The 24,023-nt window shown below is 44.0% G+C and overlaps 1 protein-coding gene across 1 annotated transcript in view; it reads left to right on the top strand.

Annotated features, from left to right (window-relative positions):
• Positions 1-6,759: 6,759 nt before the first annotated feature.
• LOC126983940 (hemolymph clottable protein-like) overlaps positions 6,760-24,023 on the top strand; it is a 38,636-nt gene continuing 21,372 nt past the window's right edge. Inside the window, exons 1-21 of the mRNA XM_050837176.1 lie at positions 6,760-6,916; positions 7,842-7,919; positions 8,344-8,563; positions 9,949-10,087; positions 10,203-10,292; positions 10,606-10,673; positions 10,951-11,052; positions 11,728-11,971; positions 12,113-12,286; positions 12,516-12,605; positions 12,848-12,925; positions 13,131-13,294; positions 14,162-14,333; positions 15,023-15,205; positions 15,495-15,674; positions 16,035-16,243; positions 18,467-18,581; positions 19,149-19,262; positions 19,957-20,073; positions 20,654-20,753; positions 22,040-22,167. Coding sequence (XP_050693133.1) covers positions 7,883-7,919; positions 8,344-8,563; positions 9,949-10,087; positions 10,203-10,292; positions 10,606-10,673; positions 10,951-11,052; positions 11,728-11,971; positions 12,113-12,286; positions 12,516-12,605; positions 12,848-12,925; positions 13,131-13,294; positions 14,162-14,333; positions 15,023-15,205; positions 15,495-15,674; positions 16,035-16,243; positions 18,467-18,581; positions 19,149-19,262; positions 19,957-20,073; positions 20,654-20,753; positions 22,040-22,167 — 2,724 coding nt within the window. The 5' untranslated portion in view covers positions 6,760-6,916; positions 7,842-7,882. The remainder of the gene's footprint in view (positions 6,917-7,841; positions 7,920-8,343; positions 8,564-9,948; positions 10,088-10,202; positions 10,293-10,605; positions 10,674-10,950; positions 11,053-11,727; positions 11,972-12,112; positions 12,287-12,515; positions 12,606-12,847; positions 12,926-13,130; positions 13,295-14,161; positions 14,334-15,022; positions 15,206-15,494; positions 15,675-16,034; positions 16,244-18,466; positions 18,582-19,148; positions 19,263-19,956; positions 20,074-20,653; positions 20,754-22,039; positions 22,168-24,023) is intronic.

The following is a 24,023-nucleotide window of genomic DNA, read 5'->3' as shown; positions in this document are numbered from 1 at the left end:
GTTGGAGGTAATGACAAGTAGCTACATAACAGTATTATTGCAGCACCAAGCAAAGTCACATTAACCACCAGACACTCCAGGCAGTGGCCTTGGCCCTCCACCCATAAAGGTGCCTCTGTATTGGAATAATAAAGATGAAATTATATAAAAAAAAAATGTGCTTTAAGTGCAGGCAAGGATGAGTTTGATAGGTGATTGCCAGAGGAAAAGAACAGACTGGGGATGTCTTTGCCCAGATACTCAAGTTGTTAGTCTGGTTTTAATACATTGTCTTGAAGCAAAAGGATGCATGGGGAGACAACTGGAAAAATCACTGCTGCTGAAAGGTTTGGAGAAAATGTGGCATGCAAGGTGTAGAGGAGGAAGTATGCCAGTAATGTTTGTTTTATTCCATTACAGGAGCAGTTATTGTAGATGTCTAACTCATTAAGTCATCTGTACAATCAAAATCAAGTTACCTGTTATGCCAGTCTTGTTGCTCCATAGCTGACCACCAAGCCTCCACAAATCAAATTATTCTGGATGGGATTAAAGTGAGATGGAATATACTGAATGTTATTGTTGATTTGAGCGGTTTCATCTATCAATAAAAACGGTTTGGCATCTCTTAGGAATGAGTGAAAAGTTCTTTGAGAGGGAGGAGACAGTCTGAAAGTGAGGGCATGGTGCTGCTGTAATAGGGGAAGGTGAAGATGTCTGACGGGAGAAGAGGATTGGAAGAGTGGAACTTGATATATTTTTTTTCTTTATTTTCCTTTGTAGGTATAGGAGGTCCAAGGAAAGTGTATGATTCATTAGAGGTGGCATCCCCAACCTATTGCACGGAGGGTCATTGTATTTAAATGAAGAATGATGGGCAGAAAGAAGTTGGGAGGGCTTCGAGTGATAAATGAGACGAAAAGATGAACTGGCATAAATAGATGGGGTTTGTGGGACTGAATACGTGGATGAACGAAATGGGACGAAATAAAACATTAAAAAGAGGCCCCAAGGCATGAAAACAGATTATGAAGAGAGCCTGGGTGGTGGTGATCTAGGGCCAGTTTCACAGTTCCCCATGATGGGTTAGTAAGCTCCCAAACCAATACCAGAGCCTTCGAAATTTCCTTGTACAGTGTCTGGTGTTTATATTTAAGTTCACAAATTTGATGAAGCTATACAGGAAAAGTCTTGTGTATTTAGTGTGGCATTAAAGACCACCATTTTGGATTGTATGAGATTCTATAGTTTGGTTCGGGCTGTTACGAAGACGCTGTTGGACTGTGAAATCGGCTCTTACTCTTTCAAGCCGTGAATAGGGATGAAGGCAAGAAATCACCGATAGTTTTAGTCCCGCAGCAATGTGGGTATGGGTGTGTGGGTGACATGGGAGAGGGAGAAAGAGCAGAGCGTGAGATATTGAAAAGTGAGAGGTATAACTAAAGCAGAATTAAAATGATGCGCTTAATCCTGACTGACAAGGCGTGTGTAATGAGTGAACGAAAGAAGGAACAAGGGAAGAATGAAAGGTGTTGCTGGTTTGACTATAATATGCGAGAAAATAAGCGAAAAGATGATTGCTGCTGTGAAAGAGTTGTTGCCTTGTTGGTGATGATGTGACATGTAAGGCGTAGAGAAACATCCTATGACGGGTATTATTTGGTTTCCTCTCTCTTTATCACACGAACTGACGATATAAAGTGCTGACTCTCCTTATAGAAACTCCTTACCTCGCCTCCAGTGCCAAGTTCAACCTTCGCTTCGGTTCAATGCTTCGTTGGATTCAGTGGTTCGACTCGGCGCCGTGAGGACTGAGGAGCCACGGATTCCTTTGATTTTCGCTGATACGTGTTGCTTCCGGAGTCACAGGATTTATATTGTGTGCCCAGTGATGGCTTCAAGGTTTTGCGTGTCGCCTCGTGTCAGCCAGAGTACAGAAGGTGTCTCCAGGATGTGTGAAGCGCCCCTCATGCACCGCGGTGTTCTGCTGTTCAAGGCCAACAAGATGTCCTCAACACGGCCCTTGGTAAAGGTATTATGCCATTCTCCTCGGCAAGGTTCAAGGGAAACTGGCATCCTTGAAAATAGAATGAGGCAGGGGATATGAAAGCTGTATAACGGGGGAGAGGAGAGGAGAGGTTGTGAGTCCATATATAAGTCGAGGCATCCTCGGGAACAGAATGAGGCAAGGGATATCCGAGCTGTATAACGGAGGAAAATAGAAGAGAGGTTTAGGATTGGCAAGTCCTCGGAGATAAATTAATGGCAGCCTATTTAACAGCAATAGTAAAATGGGGAGGTAGAATAAGCGAGCTATAGGATGCATTAATTTCTGAGGTAGACCATATATAGCTTGGACTCAGGGGGACCGGGAAAGTCAGGATACAAACGCAGCAGTTACATCTATGAATTTCCCGAGTGTGATATCATTGACACAGTGGGATTCCTCATAAAGAGTGGCTGTTGCAATAAGACAACATCCAAGTGTGTTTAAGAGGCTGCTGGTCAGGAGAAAAGGTTGTAGAGTGGGAGACTGTGATGTCACGTTGGCTCTGATGAATGTGTGTATGAATTTATGTATGCACTAGTGATAGACTTTAAAGGGTGAGGGCATTAGACATAGAGAGCTAGGGAGGTTCAAGCACAGTACAGATAGGACACGATCGAGCCATTAGAGACAGACGATGGTAGTTCATTAGTTAACACCAGAATTTCGGAGCCCCGGGAAAGAAGCAGAGGCAACAGTGATTAATTTTAATACCCTCCATGAAGGTCAAGTTTATGGGGGAGAGAGGGCGAGGCAGGCAGCCCGGAGGTAGGGGGAGAAGGGGCCACGCACGGAGATTGAGCCGGGGTGAATGTTCGTTGCACTGCAGGACTGTGGTCGGCATTATAAGACACTCGCTTCTAAAGGTCAAAGAGAGGATCAGTCAGGTTCTAATGAGTGCTTCTTCAGGTTCATGGTACAGAGGAAGGGTCAAACTACCACCAGGGTCATAAAACTACCCCTGGAAATGCCCACAACTCCTACGATAGCCTTGTCAATTAATAATTATGTGTTTTTAGGGGGCGATATGTCTTTTAATGCGACCCACAGTGTGTGTCTGTAATTCATCATAGTCTGGTTACACGATAGACTCGCGATCAAGTCACAATGTGCTTATTATATAATTTGTGGTGCGCTCAAGACGGAGTTTACTTCATAAAAGGTTAATAAATAAATATATGCACAAGTCATATATTATTCATTTATTTAGCTATTTATTTACACACGCGCTCGACAAGATAATTTATACAAGGAAGCACACACACACACACACACACACACGACAATTATGCAACCAACAACAACAACAACCCACCCACGCGGAGACACACCAACACACACACACACACACACACACACACACACACGATAGCATCAAAAATCACCAAACAAACACCAAATACACTGAACAAACACAAGCAAACTCAAGTCCAGCACAGTCAAACCAAACACACACACACACTCACACACACACACACACACACACACACACACACACACGACCCCCTCCCCCCCATACAATGATGACTTATTAAACTTTTCTCATTTTCTGCGTCTCGGTGGAGTAGTTACTCAACTCACTTAATTCTCACTGTGCTCCACTTTTTCCCCTAACCATATTCCCTTTATGACCCATTTTGTATAGTCCTTCAAAGAGTAGGCCTATTGAGAGGTGAGTGGCTCCCGCCGTCTGATATAATAACTTTTTTTTGTGAAGAGCAGTAGGAAGCATGGCAGGAGAGGGAAAGAGGGCAGTAGGGAAGGAAGGAAAGGGGTGGGGGGGAAGAGAAGGAAAGGGAAAATGCTAGAAGTTAAGTTATACCTCCTATCGGAAAGACAGAAGGAAAGGGAGGAGGTCAAACGGGAAAAGAAGGAAAGGGAAAATGTTAGTTGTGTATTATACCTCCTATCGGAAAGAAAGAAGGAAAGGAAGATAGAGAGGAAAAGTAGGAAGGGGAATATGCTAAATGTGTATGTGTGCGCGTACCTCCCGCCGTCTGGCATGAGTGAAACCATTATGCACGGTTGCTTAGGAAGGAGAAGGAAAGAGGACAGGAAGGAAGGGAAATAGGGGTAAAGAAGGAAGGAGAAGATATTGATTGCAATGTGTGTGTATGTGTGTGTGTGTACCTCCTGCCGTACGTCCGTCTTAAAAGAACCCATATGACCAACTGCCGACCTTGACTTGTGGCACCGTCATTTATTAAAAGTGTCGGGCGCCGACAAGCCGAGGAGGGCCCAGCATGGTAACCAGAGGCACTGCTGGCGGTGGAATGAGTCAACACTACATCCCTTGTCCTTAACGACTGACCAGTACGTGTTGTCAAGCCGTCTCTGCTGGGTCGGGCATATCAATTCCCCTCTAAACAGTTTCCCCTCTGACAAGTTTCCTCGTGCAAGCACTTTACTTTCGTGGATCGATTCCCCCCTAGACATCGCCCCTCTTTGGATATATCCAGATTGCATCATGTTACGATAAAGAACACTAGGGATAATCTTTTCTTATTTAGTATTTACTATTCAGTGAGGCTCGGGTTACATAAGTTAGTCGGGGTTGGTTGGTTGACGATAGGTATTTAGATGGTTATAGTTAGTTAGTTAGTTGTTAATTAGCTAGATGATAAGTTAGTCAGTTAGTTGGTTAGTAATTAAGTTAGTTAGATGGTTAGTTGGTTGGGTAGTTAAGGTAGGTGTCTTAGAGGCCTTCCCAATGGCCAAACCGCACTCACACATGCAGCCAATCCCATGCGTTCTGAGGGGAGGTGGGGGTGAGGGAGCCCCCTGTCGCCACCTAAGGGTGGAGGTAGGTAGGTAGGATAAGGTGGGGTAAGATGCTCCCTTGGGGTGAAAGGCCTCCCCTTGGTTTTGTCTTTCTTTCTTTCTTTTCTCAACCAGTCACATGATCAAGTAGGCAACGCCAACTCTCTGTGCTCACAGGAACTACCGAGTAAACAATGAACAGTTGCACTGGCCACAAGGGGACATTTCTTCTTTTTGACTAATTTCTTTTAAGTTTTCAGTGATTTTAATGATACCTAATTAACGACAAAGAACTGCAGAGTTAGCCTGATGGCTATGGATACTTGCTCTAAGATGTCTAGATCATATTGCATGTGATTATACTCTGCCTACTTACTTGTAGGAAAGATGATGACATTTTTGTGTATGTATGAGTTGCCAGGGTAAGAGGCCCTCTGTGCCTTTGGGGTAAGTTGCCCACAGGGAGGCCTTTTACCCCACATGTGGGCCTTTTACCCCATTATCAGCAACAAAGAAAAAAACTCCATCTCCAGCTTCGTCTGCTAAGGATGAATGGCCTTGTTTGGTGTGTGGGGAACCATTTGCTAATAGCAGACCTTCAGAAAAATGGGTCCAATGTCGGGGTTGTAGAAATTGGTCACATGCAGAATATACAACTGGAGTAGGCCTAGATCTGTATGTAAGTCAAAACTGCGAGTCTGATTAGGCATTGCAGTATTGCTATAAATAAAATAAAAATAGCATTACTGTAATGCCTAATCATTCTCGCAGTTTTGACATACATACAGATCTAGGCCTACTCCAGTTGTGCATTCTGCATGTTTAAGTTTTTGAAAGACATCCATAAGTAAACACTAGCTTTTGAGTTTGAGACTATAAGGAAGTTGGTGTTTTTAACTGTTTCAGATATCAATATTCAACAGAAAGGACATATTTTATCAAATTAATTGAATATTTAGTTCCATGTATTTTCATGAAAGTAGATGTTCCTTTTGTTACAAAAATTCAGAAGAAAGGGAAGCTAGTCTAATATTACTAGTCTAAAAGAAGGGGATACCTTTTAGAAAATTAGTTAATTGTTTAGTTTTACATTCTATTCATTAGGAGACACAAATTTGACTGTGTTCCTATATTTCACATCAAGAGAGATTTATAGGGTATAGTTTTCAAAAAGGGAATACATTTTATATTTTTATAATGTGAAAAAAATATTTTCCTTATGTTTCTGTGAGTTTTATTATTGTAAACCAGAGTGGGGTAAAAGGCCTACCCAGTGGGCTCCTTACCCCACATGCGGGGTAAGAAACCCCCTTTATTTTTTTTAAATTGTCATTATAATAAAGTCAAAATCATAATGAGTGGATATAATATATTCCATAGTTGCCTTAGCCTAAGATTTCAACAGAATTTTTTTTCAAAATTCTATTGCAAAAAATGTGGCTACAACAGCCAATCTCCCTTAAGGGGGCCAAACTCAATATATATATATATATATATATATATATATATATATATATATATATATATATATATATATATATATATATATATATATATATATATATATATATATATATATATATATATATATATATATATATATATATATATATATATATATATATATATATATATATATATATATATATATATATATATATATATATATATATATATATATATATATATATATATATATATATATATATATATATATATATATATATATATATATATATATATATATATATAATATTATATATATGGTCCGGTGGGGGAAAGGTCCAGAGGATAAGTGGGTAGAAATGTCGAAGGGGGAAATGCACTAAGGGAAATCTAAAGGAAAATGTTCAGAGGAGAATATGACCAATGGGAATGTGTAAAGGAGGGAAAATGTGTCAAAGTGTGAATATGTAGCCTACAGAGGTTGAATATATAGGCTATTAAGGGAAATCTGTCTCGAGGGAAATGCTGAGAGGGTATTGCCCCACCCTGGCGTGTAGTGGCACCAAGGTCACGCACGAGTGGCTGTCCTCGTATAAAGGTGAGGGCGAGGCACGCTGAGGCCCATTGCCCGCCGCGCCACCGCCACCGCCGCTGCCGCCACGAGGGTTTAGATTGTCTGGAAAAGTAAGTCTCGTATGTCATTTGGTACAAATTTGAATGTGTCTGGTTTAATAAGATGTAGAACTGGATGGATGTTTCGTTGAAGAACCAAACACAAAACGAAAAGAATGATTTTGGATTTGGAGGGAGCTATTTGGCCACCTTCACACTTGCGGGCGAGGGCTGCGTCTGTGCTTATAACACGGACGCGGGCCTCCACACGCATATTTTCAGACGGTGTGGGTGAAAACTGCCACACGGAGGTGGAAGGAGGCAGGAGAAAGATAGGAAGGGGGAATAAAGCGAAGGAAAGCAATTAAGGTCAACCTTTAGAGGAGAGACATCGAATGGAGCTAGAGGAGGAAGTGAGATAAAGGAATCAGTAAAATGAAAGACCAAATATTACGATGGATGGCAGAGTAAAAGACGAGAATGGGGAACAGATGAGAAGGGAAAGGGAAGATAAGGGAGTGAACACGAGGGTAAAGAGCGAAGGAGCCATCACGTTCTGCATTCAAATTCTTCCTATATATAGAGATAAATAAACAATGTGAAACTAGAAAAGGCACGCACAACAAATCACATTGAAGTCAAGATACTGATCGAATGAGTCTTCTCTGGAGAAATGCGCGGGCCGCGGACTTCGCCCGCACCGTGTGAAAACGTAGGCCTACTACATTGCACACTGGCAGTGCCAATGTGTAAAAGGGTGCCAAAGGGTACTGTGTGCCAGTCTGGCACACTGTACCCTTTGGTTCCTGTACGGGGACGCGGGCCAGCAGGCGACCCAAGGGGAGGCGCCGCGTTGAATTTCGCTCGCGTGTGAAAGGATCCATAGAAAACATATCAGTCATAAGCTTACGCGGGTCCATTCATATAAGAGCGGACGCGCGGGCCTCGCCCACGCCGTGTGAAATGGGCCTAATTAATCTATTTTCATCTTCGGTAGGTTTCTCATCTCGAGTCCGGCTCCGCCGCCGCCGCTGGGCCATGAGTCTCTTCGCGGCCACCCTCACCCTCCTGCTGGGTAAGCCTCCACCATCAAGGCCAGTTTTATATTTATAAGAACATTTATTTCAGAATAGATGGTATATAATAGCAGGGCGTTAGCTGCAAATATTGCTTGCAAAGTGTATTGCCACCACGTGATGCTTGCACGGCGTACTGCCTATAACGTGTCATATCATTATAGTGTTAATTTGCATTGTCTTCTAACATGTGTGGACTCTGATTATTGTCTACAAGATCTGCATCTAGTGTGTGTTGCCAATAGGTTATTACAGGTGTTAGCGTTGATTAGTGTGTTGTCATTATGCAGGTGCTACCCCGCTACTTTTAATTAATTAGCGTTTGTTGCTAAGACGTACTCTCGATGACGGTGCCTTTCATCCTTCCCTACCCAGTTACTAATCTCCCTCTCTCCTCCCCTTTCCTACCTCCTTTCCTCCTAGCCGGGTGTCAAGGCCTTTCCATTGAAATGCCGGAGCATCAAGCCCCGCGCTACACTGCAGCACGAGGGGGCCTGCAGGCGGACATCTTGTACCAGTATAAGTACACGGGCACGGTGGCCACATGGGTATCAGAGGACCCCACACAGTTCTCGGGGTCAGCCTTGAGGGCGGACGTGGAGGTGGAGAGGACGCAAGTTGGCAACCTCCGCGTGAAGGTGAGGTGGAGTCAGGTGTATGAGGCGTGTGTGAAGGATTGAGTCATGTGTGAGGGAGTGGGTTATGTGTGAAGGAGTGATCGATCGAGTCTTGTGTGAAGGAGTGATCGAGTCTTGTATGAGGGAGTGATCGAGTCTTGTGTGAGGGAGTGGGTTATGTGTGAAGGAGCGATCGATCGAGTCTTGTGTGAAGGAGTGATCGAGTCTTGTGTGAGGGAGTGGGTTATGTGTGAAGGATTGAGTCATGTGTGAGGGAGTGGGTTATGTGTGAAGGAGTGATCGATCGAGTCTTGTGTGAAGGAGTGATCGAGTCTTGTGTGAGGGAGTGGGTTATGTGTGAAGGAGTGATCGATCGAGTCATGTGTGAAGGAGTGATCGAGTCTTGTGTGAGGGAGTGGGTTATGTGTGAAGGATTGAGTGTGTGAAGGAGTGATCGATCGAGTCTTGTGTGAAGGAGTGAGTCTTGTGTGAAGGATTGAGTCTTGTGTGAAGGAGTGAGTCTTGTGTGAAGGAGTGAGTCTTGTGTGAAGGAGTGAGTCTTGTGTGAAGGAGTGAGTCTTGCATGAAGGAGTGAGTCTTGTGTGAAGGAGTGAGTCTGTGTAAAGGAGTGAGTCTTGTGTGAAGGAGTGAGTCTTGTGTGAAGGAGTGAGTCTTGTGTGAAGGAGTGAGTCTTGCGTGAAGGAGTGAGTCTTGCGTGAAGGAGTGAGTCTTGCGTGAAGGAGTGAGTTGCGTGAAGGAGTGAGTCTTGTGTGAAGGAGTGAGTCTGTGTAAAGGAGTGAGTCTTGTGTGAAGGAGTAAGTCTTGTGTGAAGGAGTGAGTCTTGCATGAAGGAGTGAGTCTTGCATGAAGGAGTGAGTCTTGTGTGAAGGAGTGAGTCTGTGTAAAGGAGTGAGTCTTGTGTGAAGGAGTGAGTCTTGTGTGAAGGAGTGAGTCTTGTGTGAAGGAGTGAGTCTTGCATGAAGGAGTGAGTCTTGCATGAAGGAGTGAGTCTTGCATGAAGGAGTGAGTCTTGCGTGAAGGAGTGAGTCTGCGTGAAGGAGTGAGTCTTGTGTGAAGGAGTGAGTCTTGTGTGAAGGAGTGAGTAATGTGTGAAGGAGTGAGTCTTGCGTGAAGGAGTGAGTCTTGTGTGAAGGAGTGAGTCTTGTGTGAAGGAATGAGTCTTGTGTGAAGGAGTGAGTCTGTGTAAAGGAGTGAGTCTTGTGTGAAGGAGTAAGTCTTGTGTGAAGGAGTGAGTCTTGCATGAAGGAGTGAGTCTTGTGTGAAGGAGTGAGTCTTGTGTGAAGGAGTGAGTTGCGTGAAGGAGTGAGTTGCGTGAAGGATTGATGCGGTATATTTATCTAACAATTTGTATGGATATTCATCTTTGGCTCTCTCTTTACTATCAGGTGAGCAACGTGGATGTGGCTGAGACCAACGAGAAGGCCTCATGCGATCCCCAGAAGCACATCGAGTTCGACTACCACCCCATGGACCCCGCCGACGCTGCCCTCCTGGAGCAGACCTTCCTCATCCAGGTGGACGCGGCAACGGTGAGATTTTGACAGAGGTTCTAACCATACTGAACAGCTAACATAGAAGTGCCAGCTAAACGGTAACACAATAACTGTCGAGAAAAGAAAATGCTAGCCCGTTCCCTTATTACAGGTGGAGTATCTCAAGGTCCCTGAAGAGCCACTTTGGGTCACCAACGTACGGCGAGGCATCATCTACTCGCTCCCTCTCGCTGTCCTCACGGTAAGGAACATTCATTGCTTCACTACACTCTGCCATGATCCACAGTCGTATTATTATTGTTATTATTCATATAAGAAAACTCAGGCATGTAATTATAGTCATCAGTAAATGCTTTGAAGTGATGGGATGAGTGCATGAACCTAATTTGATCGTATTTTATATATTCTTTTGCCCCAAGGTTTATTTCACACGGGCATTACCTCTCTTACCTCAACTGCATTTCATTTGTTATATCTTATGAGCAAGCAGTAAAAGCACACCCACACACACACACACACAGACACACACACTAACCACGTTCTTTCTCTCCTAGGGTCATAATCCTTCAAGCCTCACCTTCAGGCTCACAGAGGACACCATGATTGGACAGTGCCATAATTGGTGAGTAGAGGCACATACGGATGCATACCTAAAGGGGCTCAAACTGGGATAAGCGACAATTTTGGGGGTATACGCACTTTGCAATGTTTTTCTGAGGCTCACATTCTCGGACGTTTTGTGACCCTGGTGGTAATCTGACTCTTCTTCTGTACCATGAACCTTAAAGTACACTCATTAGAGCCTGATTGATTCCCTCTTTGACCACAGGAAATAGTTGGTGTGAGAGGAGAAAGCATCTGGCCAACATCCTAACTATACTTCTTCTTGGCCCCTGCAGGTACTCGCAAATAAAGCTCTCCAGTTACCAGTCAGCGCTTGAAGACAAGAAACAGGAAGAGAAGATCGAAGTAGATGTCCAAAGATATATCACATCCGAAAGGTGAGAGAGAGAGAGAGAGAGAGAGAGAGAGAGAGAGAGAGAGAGAGAGAGAGAGACCCCCATAAGAGTGTGATAAAACCCATCTTCACCCTGATGTGACTGTGATATAACCCATCTTCATTACATTATATATGGAACCAAATTTCATTCCTTTTTTAGGGCAAGATCCTGTCTATTGCTTTATGGGAACATCATACACAATCAGATGATTTTTGTTTGCATCTTTTGTTTTACCCTGTACTATCTCCTTTACTGCAAAATAGAAATAACACACTATGATAATGATAATAATGATGGGGGATTAAGTTCTCGTGCCTTTATTTCAGTTACATGCAAGTGAAGGGGAAGGGTGTCTAGTGCCGCCCCAAGATCATGAAACCCAAGAAGACAAGTCAAAATAATGATAAATAGATCGCCTTTATTTCAGTTATATACATAAGAACATAAGAACGTAAGGAGTCTGCAAGAGACCGGTTGGATGCGAAGGGGAAGGGTGTCTAGTGTTGCCCCAAGCCCTAAAGACCCACAAAGATGAGAAACAACATTTATAAACAGATTCGCCCTTATTTCACTTATACACAAGCAAAGGAGGAGGGTGTTGAGTGTCGCCTCAAACCCAATATACCCACAAAGACGAGAAACAACAATAAATATATAAATTTGCCTTCATTTCAGGATTATACAAGGCCCTGGTGCCAAGGGTCGCCCCAAGACAAAGCAACCCAGTAAGACAAGCAAGACTGGCACCAAGACCGGCACCAAGACTGGCACCAAGACTGGCACCAAGACTGGCACCAAGACTCCTGGTCCCCAAGACCCCGACCCCGCCCGCCTCATCCAGCCCATCGACGACACACTCTGGGTCCTGACACGCACGCTGGACAATGAGGGCTGCGAGGAGAACCACTTTACTGTGGAGGTGAGGACGAGGGCAGTGGTGATGGTACTGATGATAGTGGGACAGTAGTAGGAACAGCATCTTTAATACACTCTTATAGTAATAGTAAGGATAACATAGTAGGAACAGCACTGTGGCATCAAAGCATTTTTCTCTGAGCAGATCAACGGCAATGACGAGTCAGCGGACAGGACGCAGCGCAGCTCACAAGGCACCTTCCTCATTAGGGGTGAGCTAGGGGGCGTGATGCGCCTGGAGAGGGCCGAGGTGAATGGTGACATCGTGGTCTACACTACTGATTGCCATGACAAATTCATCAGGACAAAGACAAAGCAGGCAAGTCCAGTAAAGATAATTATGTCAAAGTGGACCCCCGAAGGCTATTGCGGTAGGTTTGATTTTTTATTGAGAAATATTTGTCTTTTAAAAGAGTATGATTTCATGAAAAGTCAACCCCCAGATGGCAATTTATTATATGTTCAACTGAGAAATAACTGAGCCCCAAGAAGAGTACTTTTCTTTGCATTATTCTTGTTTCCCTCTACTTTTCTTTTCTACCACACAGGTGCTGGAGCTGAGAGCAGTGAGACATGCGGAGGTGCATGTGGAAAGTGTACAGGAGTTGGAGAGAAGGACACTCAGCTTTGAAACTAAGGTTGGTCGTACTCTTTACTCTCACCTTGACGAACTAAGAGCGAGGGAAAGGGGGAAGGCTGTTTTGAATATGGAAAGTTAGTGAATGTAGGGCTGGATAGATGAAAGCTCAGTGGATTAACTAGTGGAGTGATGTTTAATGTTATATCATCTCTGTATTTCACTCTTATTCAGTTCCCTTCTTTCCTGAAAACAGCTTTTCTTTTTCTATTATTTTAGTTGTTCTTTCCTCTTGTCTTGCAGGAAGGGCCACTTATTTTAACTGTTGAGGAGCAGCTGACAGGCATCTACCCCACGGAGCTACAAGCCCAGGCCATTGTAGTAAGTTTCCTCGTCCTCAGTACCTTATTCCTTTCTCTTCTATTATTTTTCTATGTGTAGTTGTGGACAAGAGTTAAAAATATTATCCCCCAAAATTCTTCCTCTTGTTGTTGCCCTCTGCTTCATCCACCTCTGTATCCTGACAACAGACAACAGGGGGCAGCCATAAGTGTTCATAAGACCCTAAACATTCTATTTACCCCAGGCAAAGATCAAAGAAGACATGGAGTTGCTTCGTGAACCAGATTACAGAGAGGACACGCCACCCTTCTTGGACACTTTCCGGCATGTGGTGGAGCGCGTTGCCGTGCTGCCCAAGTCTGAGATTGAGTACCTCATTTCCCAGGTGCCCGACACGCCGAGAGTCAAGTAAGGCAACGTTGCTGTTCTCTTTCTGATTTCTTACTTGTGGACTGGGATAAGAAAGATGAAAGGAAAATTCAGAAAACAAAAGTAAAATATGTCATAATCAAAGTTAGTGTATCCTGCCACCTCAGAAACCCGATGCTTCATAATATTAAGAGAAAAAGTGAAGAAGTGCACAAATAAAGAGAGAAAAGTGCAGGGTATAAGATGGAGAGACAAGAAGGAAGCGTGATGGATTAGAGAACAGACAAAGATTGAAGACATTAATGACTACGGAAGCCACATTAATGACTATTATATTAGAAATGGACTTGGACTGGTCATATGTATGTAGAACAAATAATAGATGAACAACCAAAGTAACTGAGTGGCAGCCCAGGATTTGTAGAAGACATGGCAGACAGTAAACCAGGAGGAGAGATGAAGTTTGAACATTTGCCGGGCCAGGTTGGAGCACACGAACATCAAACAGAAAAGTGGAAAATGTTGGGAAAGCTCTTTGCCCTGCAGGGACTAGTATATAGTTCCTGAAGATGATGAGGAGGATGTTGTATGGTGTTTCAATGCAAACTCACTACATCTTCACACACTACTTTACAAAAATCAGATTCATCAAACCATTTAAATCCATCAAACATTTCTTACTTGTACCACAATTTTTATTATGTTTGATACCATTCATTGTATAATTCTATGGAACTATAAAGATACTTCCAGCCCTTTCATGTCAGGCCCAGCATTTTCACCTTCATAACACTTAGTAGCTTTCAATGCCTCCACGTTTTGTATCACACATAACATTACATAATTATAATGTGTGTGTGATTTTATGGTTGTGATCAAATTGTCTTAGTAGAAATTCCTCCGCAGAAAAACTCTGTACCAAGCACTTCTGACCTCCGGGACCAAGGAGGCACTGGCCTACCTCTTGGAGAAGCTCAGTGATGGGGCTTTCCGGCAACAGAACGCCGGCCTAGTGTTCCAGGTCTTCCAGGCCTCTACAATAACAGTCAGAGACCCGTCAGTCATCCCTATCCTGCTGGTGAGTGACACACATCTTCCTTTATTTATTTCTATAATGAAATTAATTAGTAATGTAATAATACTACTGCAGCACCTAATCTCATTTGTTTAGTTTCATGATTTACCAGAGCACAAAATTGTTCATCAAATTTAATAATGTGTAGTCCTCTTTCGAGTTATGAGGAATGTTACTTCCTCATGCCAAAACCAGCCTCTGCCTATTCGATGGCCTTCAATTTGGCTGATTCATTCACTTGAGGGACTCAAAACACAGACTGCAGGAACTTCCTTCTCTCTTGGCCCCAAAGTGCATTTGTTCCGTTGCTGGAAGGCCTTGCTGGGAAACAATATTAAAAGTCAAAATTAAAAAGAGAATTCTCAGATATGAATTATATTTCCTCATATTATCTACAAGAACAGGCTGCTTTCATCTGACTCATGCCTTTCATCCATCTACAGTAAACTCTTGACTTAGTGGACTAATTTGAACCACCCACATCCACCAAGTTTAGATTCCACTAAAGCAAACATTCAGTTATATTTTTGCTCCATAATGTAGGGGAATATTCAACAAATTTGACTCTGATTTACACTTTAATAATTTGATAATGATAGGCAACCACTTCTCTGTGTGGTGTCTGTGTGGGTGCACCTTATTTTTGTAGCTCATGGCTCACTGCAGGTAGTTGCACATTCCCATACTTGCAGCAATTGGTGGACACTATGGAAGGTGAATATGAGGAGCCACTCAAGACCACATCCCTCCTCAGCATCGCCAAACTTGCCCGTCGGTACTGCCTTGACCCCCAGATGGCTGAGAGCTGTGACCAGCGATGCGACAATAAGGCGATCCTTGACTCCTTCCTGCCCATTCTCACTCGTGGTCTCAGTGTGAGTGTGTACAAATATTTTTGCCGTAGAGTCTACACATCCTGCCACACATTCTGGCACTTGTTGTCTCATTAAGGAGGGTAAGCTTGCATAGTCTTCACAGGGTGCTGCTGCCAAAGAGCAAAACAGAGCCACTGCATGACTTCAAGCATCCATCAATGGGTAAATGATAACTGTTCCATGATGAGCGTCCCTGGTGTCAGACTGCACTGTACAGTATTGTGATGATAATTTTGTGAGCTGTTGTAGCTAAACCAGCCCTTCATCAGTGTTGTTATCTGCCCTCTAGGATCCAGTGAAGTGGAAGCAAGTGGTTCACCTGCAAGCCATGTGCTCGCTGGGAACACCACTCAGCCTGCCCTACCTGGAGCCCATCATTGAAGGGAAGAACAATGATGACACACACATGAGGATCAGCGCCATCTACTGTCTCACAGCAGACCTTCTGCCCAAAACAGCTCACTCAAGGGTAATCAATCTTCCTTCATCTGTATTTCCTCCTGCCTATGACTTGAACTCTTTCAAGAGGAGGGTATCAGGACACCTCTCCTCCTGAAATTGACCCCTCTTTCGGCTACCTCTTTGGATTCTTTTTAGGAGCAGCGAGTAGCGGGCTTTATTTTTTTATTATTGTTTCCTTTTTTTGTGCCCTTGAGTTGTCTCCTTTGTTGTAAAAAAGAAGAAGAAAAAAAAAATACTGCCACCTAAGTTGTCTCTTCCTGTGCTGCCACTTTTTTCCTTTCTAATATTTTTTGTTTATGCTCACCTGTAAAGATAATGATGATAATGATTAAAGCAAGCCATCAGCACCAGTTTCCACCCCTTGCAGGTGCTGGACGTCCTGGTGCCGCTCATGAATAACCCGTCAGAGTTCCCCGAGGTGAGAAGCATGGCCTTCCTCGTCATCAGCACGTGGGAGCCGACGAACCTGTCGTGGTGGGAGAACGTCGCACTCTCCACGTGGAGGGAAAGCTCGCCTCAGGTGGCTGCCTTCATCTACTCTGCCCTCACCGCCCTCAGTGAAGGAGAACATCCCCGGTGAGGCTGTACACACACACACACACACACACACACACACACACACACACGCACACACACACAAGCTGATATATTTCTATCCAAATCCTAATCTGCTCTCTCTTTACTTGCCAGAACCAGTCTTTTCACCAATGCCTTACTCCTACTCTCCCTCCCTGCTTTCCCTCCCATCTCTCCCTCACCTTCCTCTGGCATATTTCTCTGTGGCATTTTCATATAAATCTTCCTTTTACCCTCAACTGTCTCTTTCATTTCATCTGTCCACCATCTCCTCCTGAGGAGAGACAAGGAGAGGTATGTCAGGGGTCTCGCTGAGGAAGTCGAGTGATGGATGGGCAGAGGGCTCGTTGGGCTGAATACTTTGAGCAGCTGTACATGGTGGAGTCTCCACGTGGGCGGCTTCCAGTTGCTGGGTTGCAGGTGGCAGATGCTGACCCACCCATTGACGAAAGCCCACCCTCTCTGGTTGAGGTCAGAGAGGCTGTGGCCAAGTTGAGGGGTGGGAAGGCACCTGACACCTGTAACATCAGTACGGAGCTTCTCAAAGTTGGAGGTGAGGCCATGATCCGCGGGTAGCATGCGGTCTTGACTGCCATATGGCAGTCCGGTACCATTCCTCCTGACTGGAAGAGGGGGTTGGTCATCCATATCTGGAAAAGGAAAGGGGACCGCCAGGACTGCAACAACTACCGTGGTATTACACTGCTCAGTGTGCCAGGCAAGGTGCTTGCCCACCTATTGCTGATGCGAATTCGCAGCCAGCTGCTGAAGCTGCAGAGACCTGAACAGTCTGGGTTCATGCCTGGCAAGTCAACAACTGACCGTATCCTAGCGCTTCGCGTACTGGTGGAGCGCCGACGTGAGTTTCAACAGGGGATGCTTGCAGCCTATTTTGATCTCTAGAAGGCATTTGATTCAGTGCATCATGAGGCACTCTCAGATCTTCTGCGACTCCGTGGGATTCCTGCAAGGACAATTGGTCTACTGACTGGCCTCTATTCTGGGACAGAGAGTGCTGTGAAGTGTGGGGAGGCTTGTTCAGCTTCTTTCCCGTGAATGCGGGAGTGAGGCAAGGCTGCGTCCTTGCCCCATCGCTTTTCAACACTTGTATAGACTGGGTACTGGGCAGAGTTGTGGGCTAGAGTCATTGCAGAGCATCCATTGGCAATACCAGGGTTGACCTTGTTTTTGCTGATGATGCAGTAATCCTGGCAGAGTCGCTGGAGGTTTTGGTGATGGCTCTCAAGGCACTGCACGAGGAGGCGAAGCCCTTGGGACTCCAGGTCTCCTGGACCAAGACCAAGGTACAGGTGTTTGGAGGCTTGCTGGATGACACAGTACGGTCTGTTCTTGCGTGCGGCGAAGACGTTAAGATCTCAGAAAGTTTCACGTATCTTGGTAGCACAGTTCATAACAACAGTGAGTCTGGCCAGGAAGTCTTACGGCGGATTGATCTGGCCCACGGTGTTATGGACTTGCTCAACACGAGTATATGGCGTTGTCGGTACCTGTGCAGGAGGACAAAGATCCGGATCGTCAATTCCCTTGTGCTCCCTGTCTTACTCTTTGGTTGTGAGACATGGACACTAAAGGGGACTTGGAGAGGCGGATTGATGCCTTTGGTAATAAGTGTCTACGCAGAATCATGGGATATCGCTGGAATGACTTTGTGTCAAACCGGCGACTACTCCGTGAGACTGATTCGACATATATTACCTGCATAGTCTGTCAATGCCAACTCCGGCTATATGGGCACGTGGCACGTTTTCCGGAAGCTAATCCTGCTCATCGGGTTGTCTCTGTAAGAGACAAGCCTGAGTGGAGGAGGCCAAAGGGACGCCCATGGAGTTCGTGGCTTGAGCAAGTCGATAGATCCTGGCAGGAGGTACTCGGGTTGGGAAGGGGGCCTGCATGGAGACTCGCCCGGAGGGACCCCCGGGCTTGGCATCGTAGGGTGGGCGAGGCGACACGCCCCCGGCATGTGCCCCCATTGATTGATTGATTGATTGATTGTCCACCATATATTCCCTTTCCCTCATCTTCCACACACCCATATCCAACTATATTCTCATTCGTCATGACTCAATCATCGCACCCACTCCAGGACTATTTTCTATTCCTACTCTTTCTTTTCTAAGCTGATCCATCACAAAGTTGATATGATGTCAGTTACTCTTAACTCACCCCCCCCTCTAAATATTTTTTCCTACTTATCCTTTGCAGCTCACTTAGTGCCAAGAAAGTTGTTCATCTTGCTAAGCATCCTGGTGAGATGGAGACAAATACCCTTGCCCAATCTGCCTATATATACTTGAAAGAAGATGTGAAAAACTGTAAAGTAAGTCATGAGAGAGAGAGAGTGAGAGTGAGTGTGAGTGTAAGGGGGTGAGAGAGTTACAGATTAAGATCAACCAGTATCAGAGGAGTGAAGAGAGAGAAGAATCTTGATAATGATACATAAGCCAATACATAAGACGAAAGGGGTAAACAGAGGAGACCAGGAAACTTGAGAGGATACAAGACCAAACCAAGGAAGACTAGAGGTATGAGTGATGTCAAGAAATGACAACTTTCTGCATGGGAACATAGGAGTTTGGGGTGGATAAAAGCAAAAGTGATTGCAGCAAAGTGTTCACAAATTTAAGGAAAGGCTGGACAAATAGGGACATAGGAGGCTATGACAGTGGAAGACACTACAAGTATAGCTCAGACCCTGCACTCTACAATCAGGTAGATACATATTAACAAGGTATTGAAACTGATTAGAGTTTTACAACTGAGCACACTTTTGTCGAGAGCAGTATGAGGCACACCAAAGTTAGACAGAGACAGGTGGAGGGTGTTGGGAAAGGCCTTTTGTGCTCTAGTGAACCAAATATGACTGATGCTTCTTCTTCCTTCACAGGGAGGGGAGAACTTGAATCTTGCCTGGGTCACCTCCACACGGTCCATCTTCCCAGTGGCAGTATTTTACTCCCTGCAGTTGACCACTGTCTTGGGTATGCGCCAGAAAGAGACGGTGGGTTCAAAATATTCTCAGTTAAATCTTGAGAAAACTTTCATCCATACTTTCCCATGCAGTGACTGTACACACAGACTCATGTAAATGTCAATCTCATGTGAAATTTAAACTATATTCACGTGAGTCCTCTAAACATAATCTAAACCCTTTCCACCCAGGACATACATAGGTAGCATGTCATGGGTGTGCAAGAGATTGAAAAGAATTGCCATATTTCTTTATTTTTACATGAGTTACTTCAGCAGTTGGCAAAAAAATTACTATATCTGTACTATAATTCCTTTATCCAGTATTAATAGTCCAACAACTTGCATTGTACATGAATAGGGTTAAGCACGTCCCTAATACTACAACTCTTCTCTACACAAGTGTACACATCCATTTGGCTCTTTAAATTTCAATCTTATCCTCTTTGTCTATAGTTGTTCCCTCTCTTAGGTGGCTTCCATTGGGCCTTTTTCAATCTTCAAGGCAGTCTCATTTCTTCTTGGCTCTCCTTCTTTTCTCTCTCCTTTCACTTTCATTTCAATTGTTTCTTTCCCACTCACTCCTCACTCCTCGTAACATGTCTGTGCCCATGCAGCTTCCTCTCCTGTATTTTCCTTGATATTTCTCCCATCTTCAATATTCCTTTAATGTGCTTATTTTCTATCATAATTTCCTTCACTGAGATGTTTTTCCTACTTTTCAGGCTGTCTACTTTGGTAATTTCCTCCAGCATTATTATAAGAGGGCCAATCCGTTCGAGTGGGACATAAAGGAGAGTGGAGATTCAGAGACCTTCTTTGGAATATTTGAGGAACTACAGGTGATTGTATAAGCCAATTATTCTTTAATTGTTTAAAGTGATGAGTTACTTATAAAGATGGAAACTGGAAAGCTGTTCTAGATGTCACAACCTCACCTTGATTCTACTGGATGTTACATAATAATAGTATCTCACTTTACACATTGGCCTATCATCAGTAAACTGAAAGTCATTTATGTAACTCCATTTACATTTTCTGTATAAAACTATTCATTAAGGGTCAGGTTCACAGATCTCATTACACCCATCAATGGACTGTTTGGGGGTTCATTGACCACAGGTTAAAAAAATCATGGTTAGGCCATTCACAACATGCTGTTCTTTGTTTTCAATTGTTGACTCACAAAAGTTGAGCATCTGTCAGTCAGCTCACAGCAGCAGAGAGAGGAAAGCACAAATGATGCAGGGGATGAAAGTAAATAAAGCCATTTTTTTTTTTTTTTTTTTTTTTTTTTTCAAGGTAATAGGAGCCAGACTAAGAGCAAATTCAGCAAGGGAAGCAACACTCCAGCAAACTTTAGGAGATTAACGACAGCCAGTTAGAGAAGAATATGATGATATGAACAACTTTCTTTCGCAGGAACACCTGATGCTGACCAACACAAGCTTCATCCCAAGGGAAACTTTCACTTTTGCTGCAATGTTTCAACCTATGCACGTACTTTTCTCGTCATTTGAAGGCAAGTGTACCAATACTTTGCATAGTTTATCTTAAAGAACAAAGGTAAAATTAGAATGATTTATTTTTGGGTAGAATCAGCCACAAGACAGGGAAATACAAAAAACAATCAGGACTAAAAGTTTTGCACAGCATGAGGCAAGCAAAAGAAAAAAAGGGGGCCATGACATGCAGCCCAAATGAAAATGAAATAGAGTAAGATGCTAAAAGAAAACAAGAAAAAAATTGTCAGATTCCCTCTGGGACTGAAGGTCTTCTGGACCAAAACCAAGGTCCAGTCATTTGGAGGCTTGCTGGACACAGTTCAGTCTGTTCATGGATGTGGTGAGGATGAAGTCACCAGAAGTTTCACATACCTTGGTAGTGTAGTGCATGATAATGGTGGGTCTTTCCAGGAAGTCACATGACAGATTAACCTGGCCCATGGTGTTGTGGACTCACTCAATACGAGTATAGGGCATTATTAGTATCTATGCAGATGGATGAAGATTCAAATCTTTAAGTCGCTTGTGCTCCATATCTTACTGTAGGGCTGTGAGACATGACATTGAAGAGTCACTTGAAGGAGTTGTGTCGATGCCTTTGTACTAAGTGCCCTCAGAGGATAATGGAGCATCGCTGGAATGACTTTGTGTCAAACCAACGACTACTCCGTGAAACTGAATCGAGGCCTGTCACCAGTTTAGTTCTTGAATGCCAACTCTGGCTATATGGGCACGTGGCATGCCTCCCAGACATCAGTCCTGCTCACTGGATTATATCTGTACAAGACAACCCTGGGTGGAGGAGACCAAGGGGATGCCTACGTAACTCATGGTTGGGGCAAGTTGGCCGATCCTGCCGGGAGAGACAGGATGGATAGGACAGCAGTGTGGGGACTTGTTCAGGAGGACCATTGAGAGTATTGGTTGAAGACAGAAAAAACTATATCACAACAATATGGAACAGAAGAAAAAAGAAAACTGAACAAAACTAAAAGACAACAATGCCAATCAACAACGGCAGTCAACAATCAACAATCAAGAATAAGACATAAGTGGGAGTCGTTACAAAGGCAATCCCACGCCTACTACTGGATTGGACTGGAGTTGGTGAGTGAGTGAAGCAATGTGCCTTCATGCGTAGGCTCCCCATTAGTTATCATTATCCCTTGAAAAGTATAAGACATAGGAAGGTAGAGTACAGATGGAGGAGGGCAATTTTAAGCAGTGAGAGGCGTGAAGTGGTGAGTGCCAGAAGTGTTGCTCATTTGTCTGGCATTAAATTCTTAATCTTCTTTTACAACAGGGGGACATCATCAACCAGGGGCTATTGGACCTGGGAGTTTCCTGGATTACAATCGACCAGTCATCTTCCGCTTCACAGATTCAACACTAGCATTTCCATCAGACTTGGGTCTCCCTGTCATTGTAAAGGTAACTTGAGGCTTTATCATTCAGTTCATGTAGTTGTAGACTCAATAGATGGCCTACCCTGTTGCCATCACCACACCTCCATCAGTGAAGTGACTACAGAAGAAGCTAAGAGGAGCACAAGTAGGAATAGAGAGAAAAGGCTGACTGTAACTTGGAGAGACAGGAAGTAAGCATCATGGACTCAGGAAGAGACAAATAACAAAGGTATTCTAATATTTATTAAGAATAAGACCTGAACTTAGGCTGGTCATTGCTTGCACAGAACTGATAAATGATTGATAGCCAAAGTAAGGAGAGTGGCAATGTAGGGATGATGGAGGAAAAACAAAGCTAACCATGCTTTGCAAGGGAGAAACTAAATGTATAGGGCATGACTGACACCCTAAGTTAAGGGTATGGGGTATTGAATGGTGGTAAGGATGTGGCAGTGTTGCAACAGTGTCATGTTATGTTTAAAGGAGTAATGATGTGGCAGTGTTGCAACAGTGTCATGTTATGTTTAAAGGAGTAAGGATGTGGCAGTGTTGCAACAGTGTCATGTTATGTTTAAAGGAGTAAGGATGTGGCAGTGTTGCAACAGTGTCATGTTGTGTTTAACCCTTTCATTGCTAAACGCTTGCAGAGGGCGTTAGGCGTTTTTGCTGGTGGTGCTAAACGCTCGCTGCGACCTCCAGCCGCACTCAAATCTCCCGCGTATGAGAGTGTTCCAACACTAATTCTCACAACACAGGATTGCCAATTGAGTGGGTTCTTCACTAAATTTGGTGGAAAGTCATGTCAGCCCAGCACGGAAAATCTACGGACGAGCAACTGGTGAATGTTAACCTATGTAATACAGTAGGTTACATCTTTCCCCTTCCCAGCGCCGCTATATATATATATACGCGCGACACTTTGATGACACACACTCACACCGTGACTCAGATGTCATTTTGACACTTTTCATGACTTAAACATATGTTTCAGCATTTCTAATGGGCGAAAAAAAAAATTTTTGAAAAAGTGCCCGGCTGGGGGGGTCACGGTGAAAAATTTTTCACGCCATGGGGGTTAATTGTTGACCAACATAGCGACATTTTTGCATAGCTTCACCTATCACATGACTGATATTTTGACCAAATAGTTGTAAATTTTGCAGTTGGCAATACTGCCCTGCCAGCACCCCATCATCAAGAGATCTACAGTAGTTGCCTTACGGCTGATCGTCGCGCACATATAAATGTATGTCTTCACAGGCAACACCCCCTGAACGTGCCTGTACTTTCGCAGGAGAGGCTTACATTTCTGAATCGTATAGATCTTGGCCTCCTCTTTCCAATGGTGTTTTTGTTTTTAGCTGTGATGAATAGTTTTTGAGAAACGGCAGTTAAAAGAGCGAGCACTAGCGTCACTTGCTGGTGGTGCTAAACGCTCGCTGCGAGCGCCAGTCGCACTCACAGCAAAAAACACCCCCTGAACATGCCTGTTAGTTCGCAGGAGAGGCTTACATAACCAAATCTTATAGATCTTGGCCTCCTCTTTCCAATGGTGTTTTTGTTTTGTAACTGTGATGAATAGTTTTTGAGATATAGCGGTTAAAAGAGATCCCCTTCCCCCGCTTGGGTGCCCGAGTGCACCTGAGGGGATAGTCTCGTTGCGAGTGCTTAGCAATGAAAGGGTTAAGGGAGTAAGGATGTGGCAGTGTTGCAACAGTGTCATGTTGTGTTTACTTTAAAGGACTAAGGATGTGGCAGTGTTGCAACAGTGTCGTATGTAATGTTTAAGGGACTAAGGATGTGGCAGTGTTGCAACAGTGTCGTATGTTATGTTTAAGGGAGTAAGGATGCGGTAGTGTTGCAACAGTGTCATGTTGTGTT

This window comes from Eriocheir sinensis, chromosome 55 (assembly GCF_024679095.1).
Source record: "Eriocheir sinensis breed Jianghai 21 chromosome 55, ASM2467909v1, whole genome shotgun sequence".
In the NCBI taxonomy this organism is placed as follows: domain Eukaryota; kingdom Metazoa; phylum Arthropoda; class Malacostraca; order Decapoda; family Varunidae; genus Eriocheir; species Eriocheir sinensis.
This window is presented reverse-complemented; position numbering and strand designations above follow the sequence as displayed.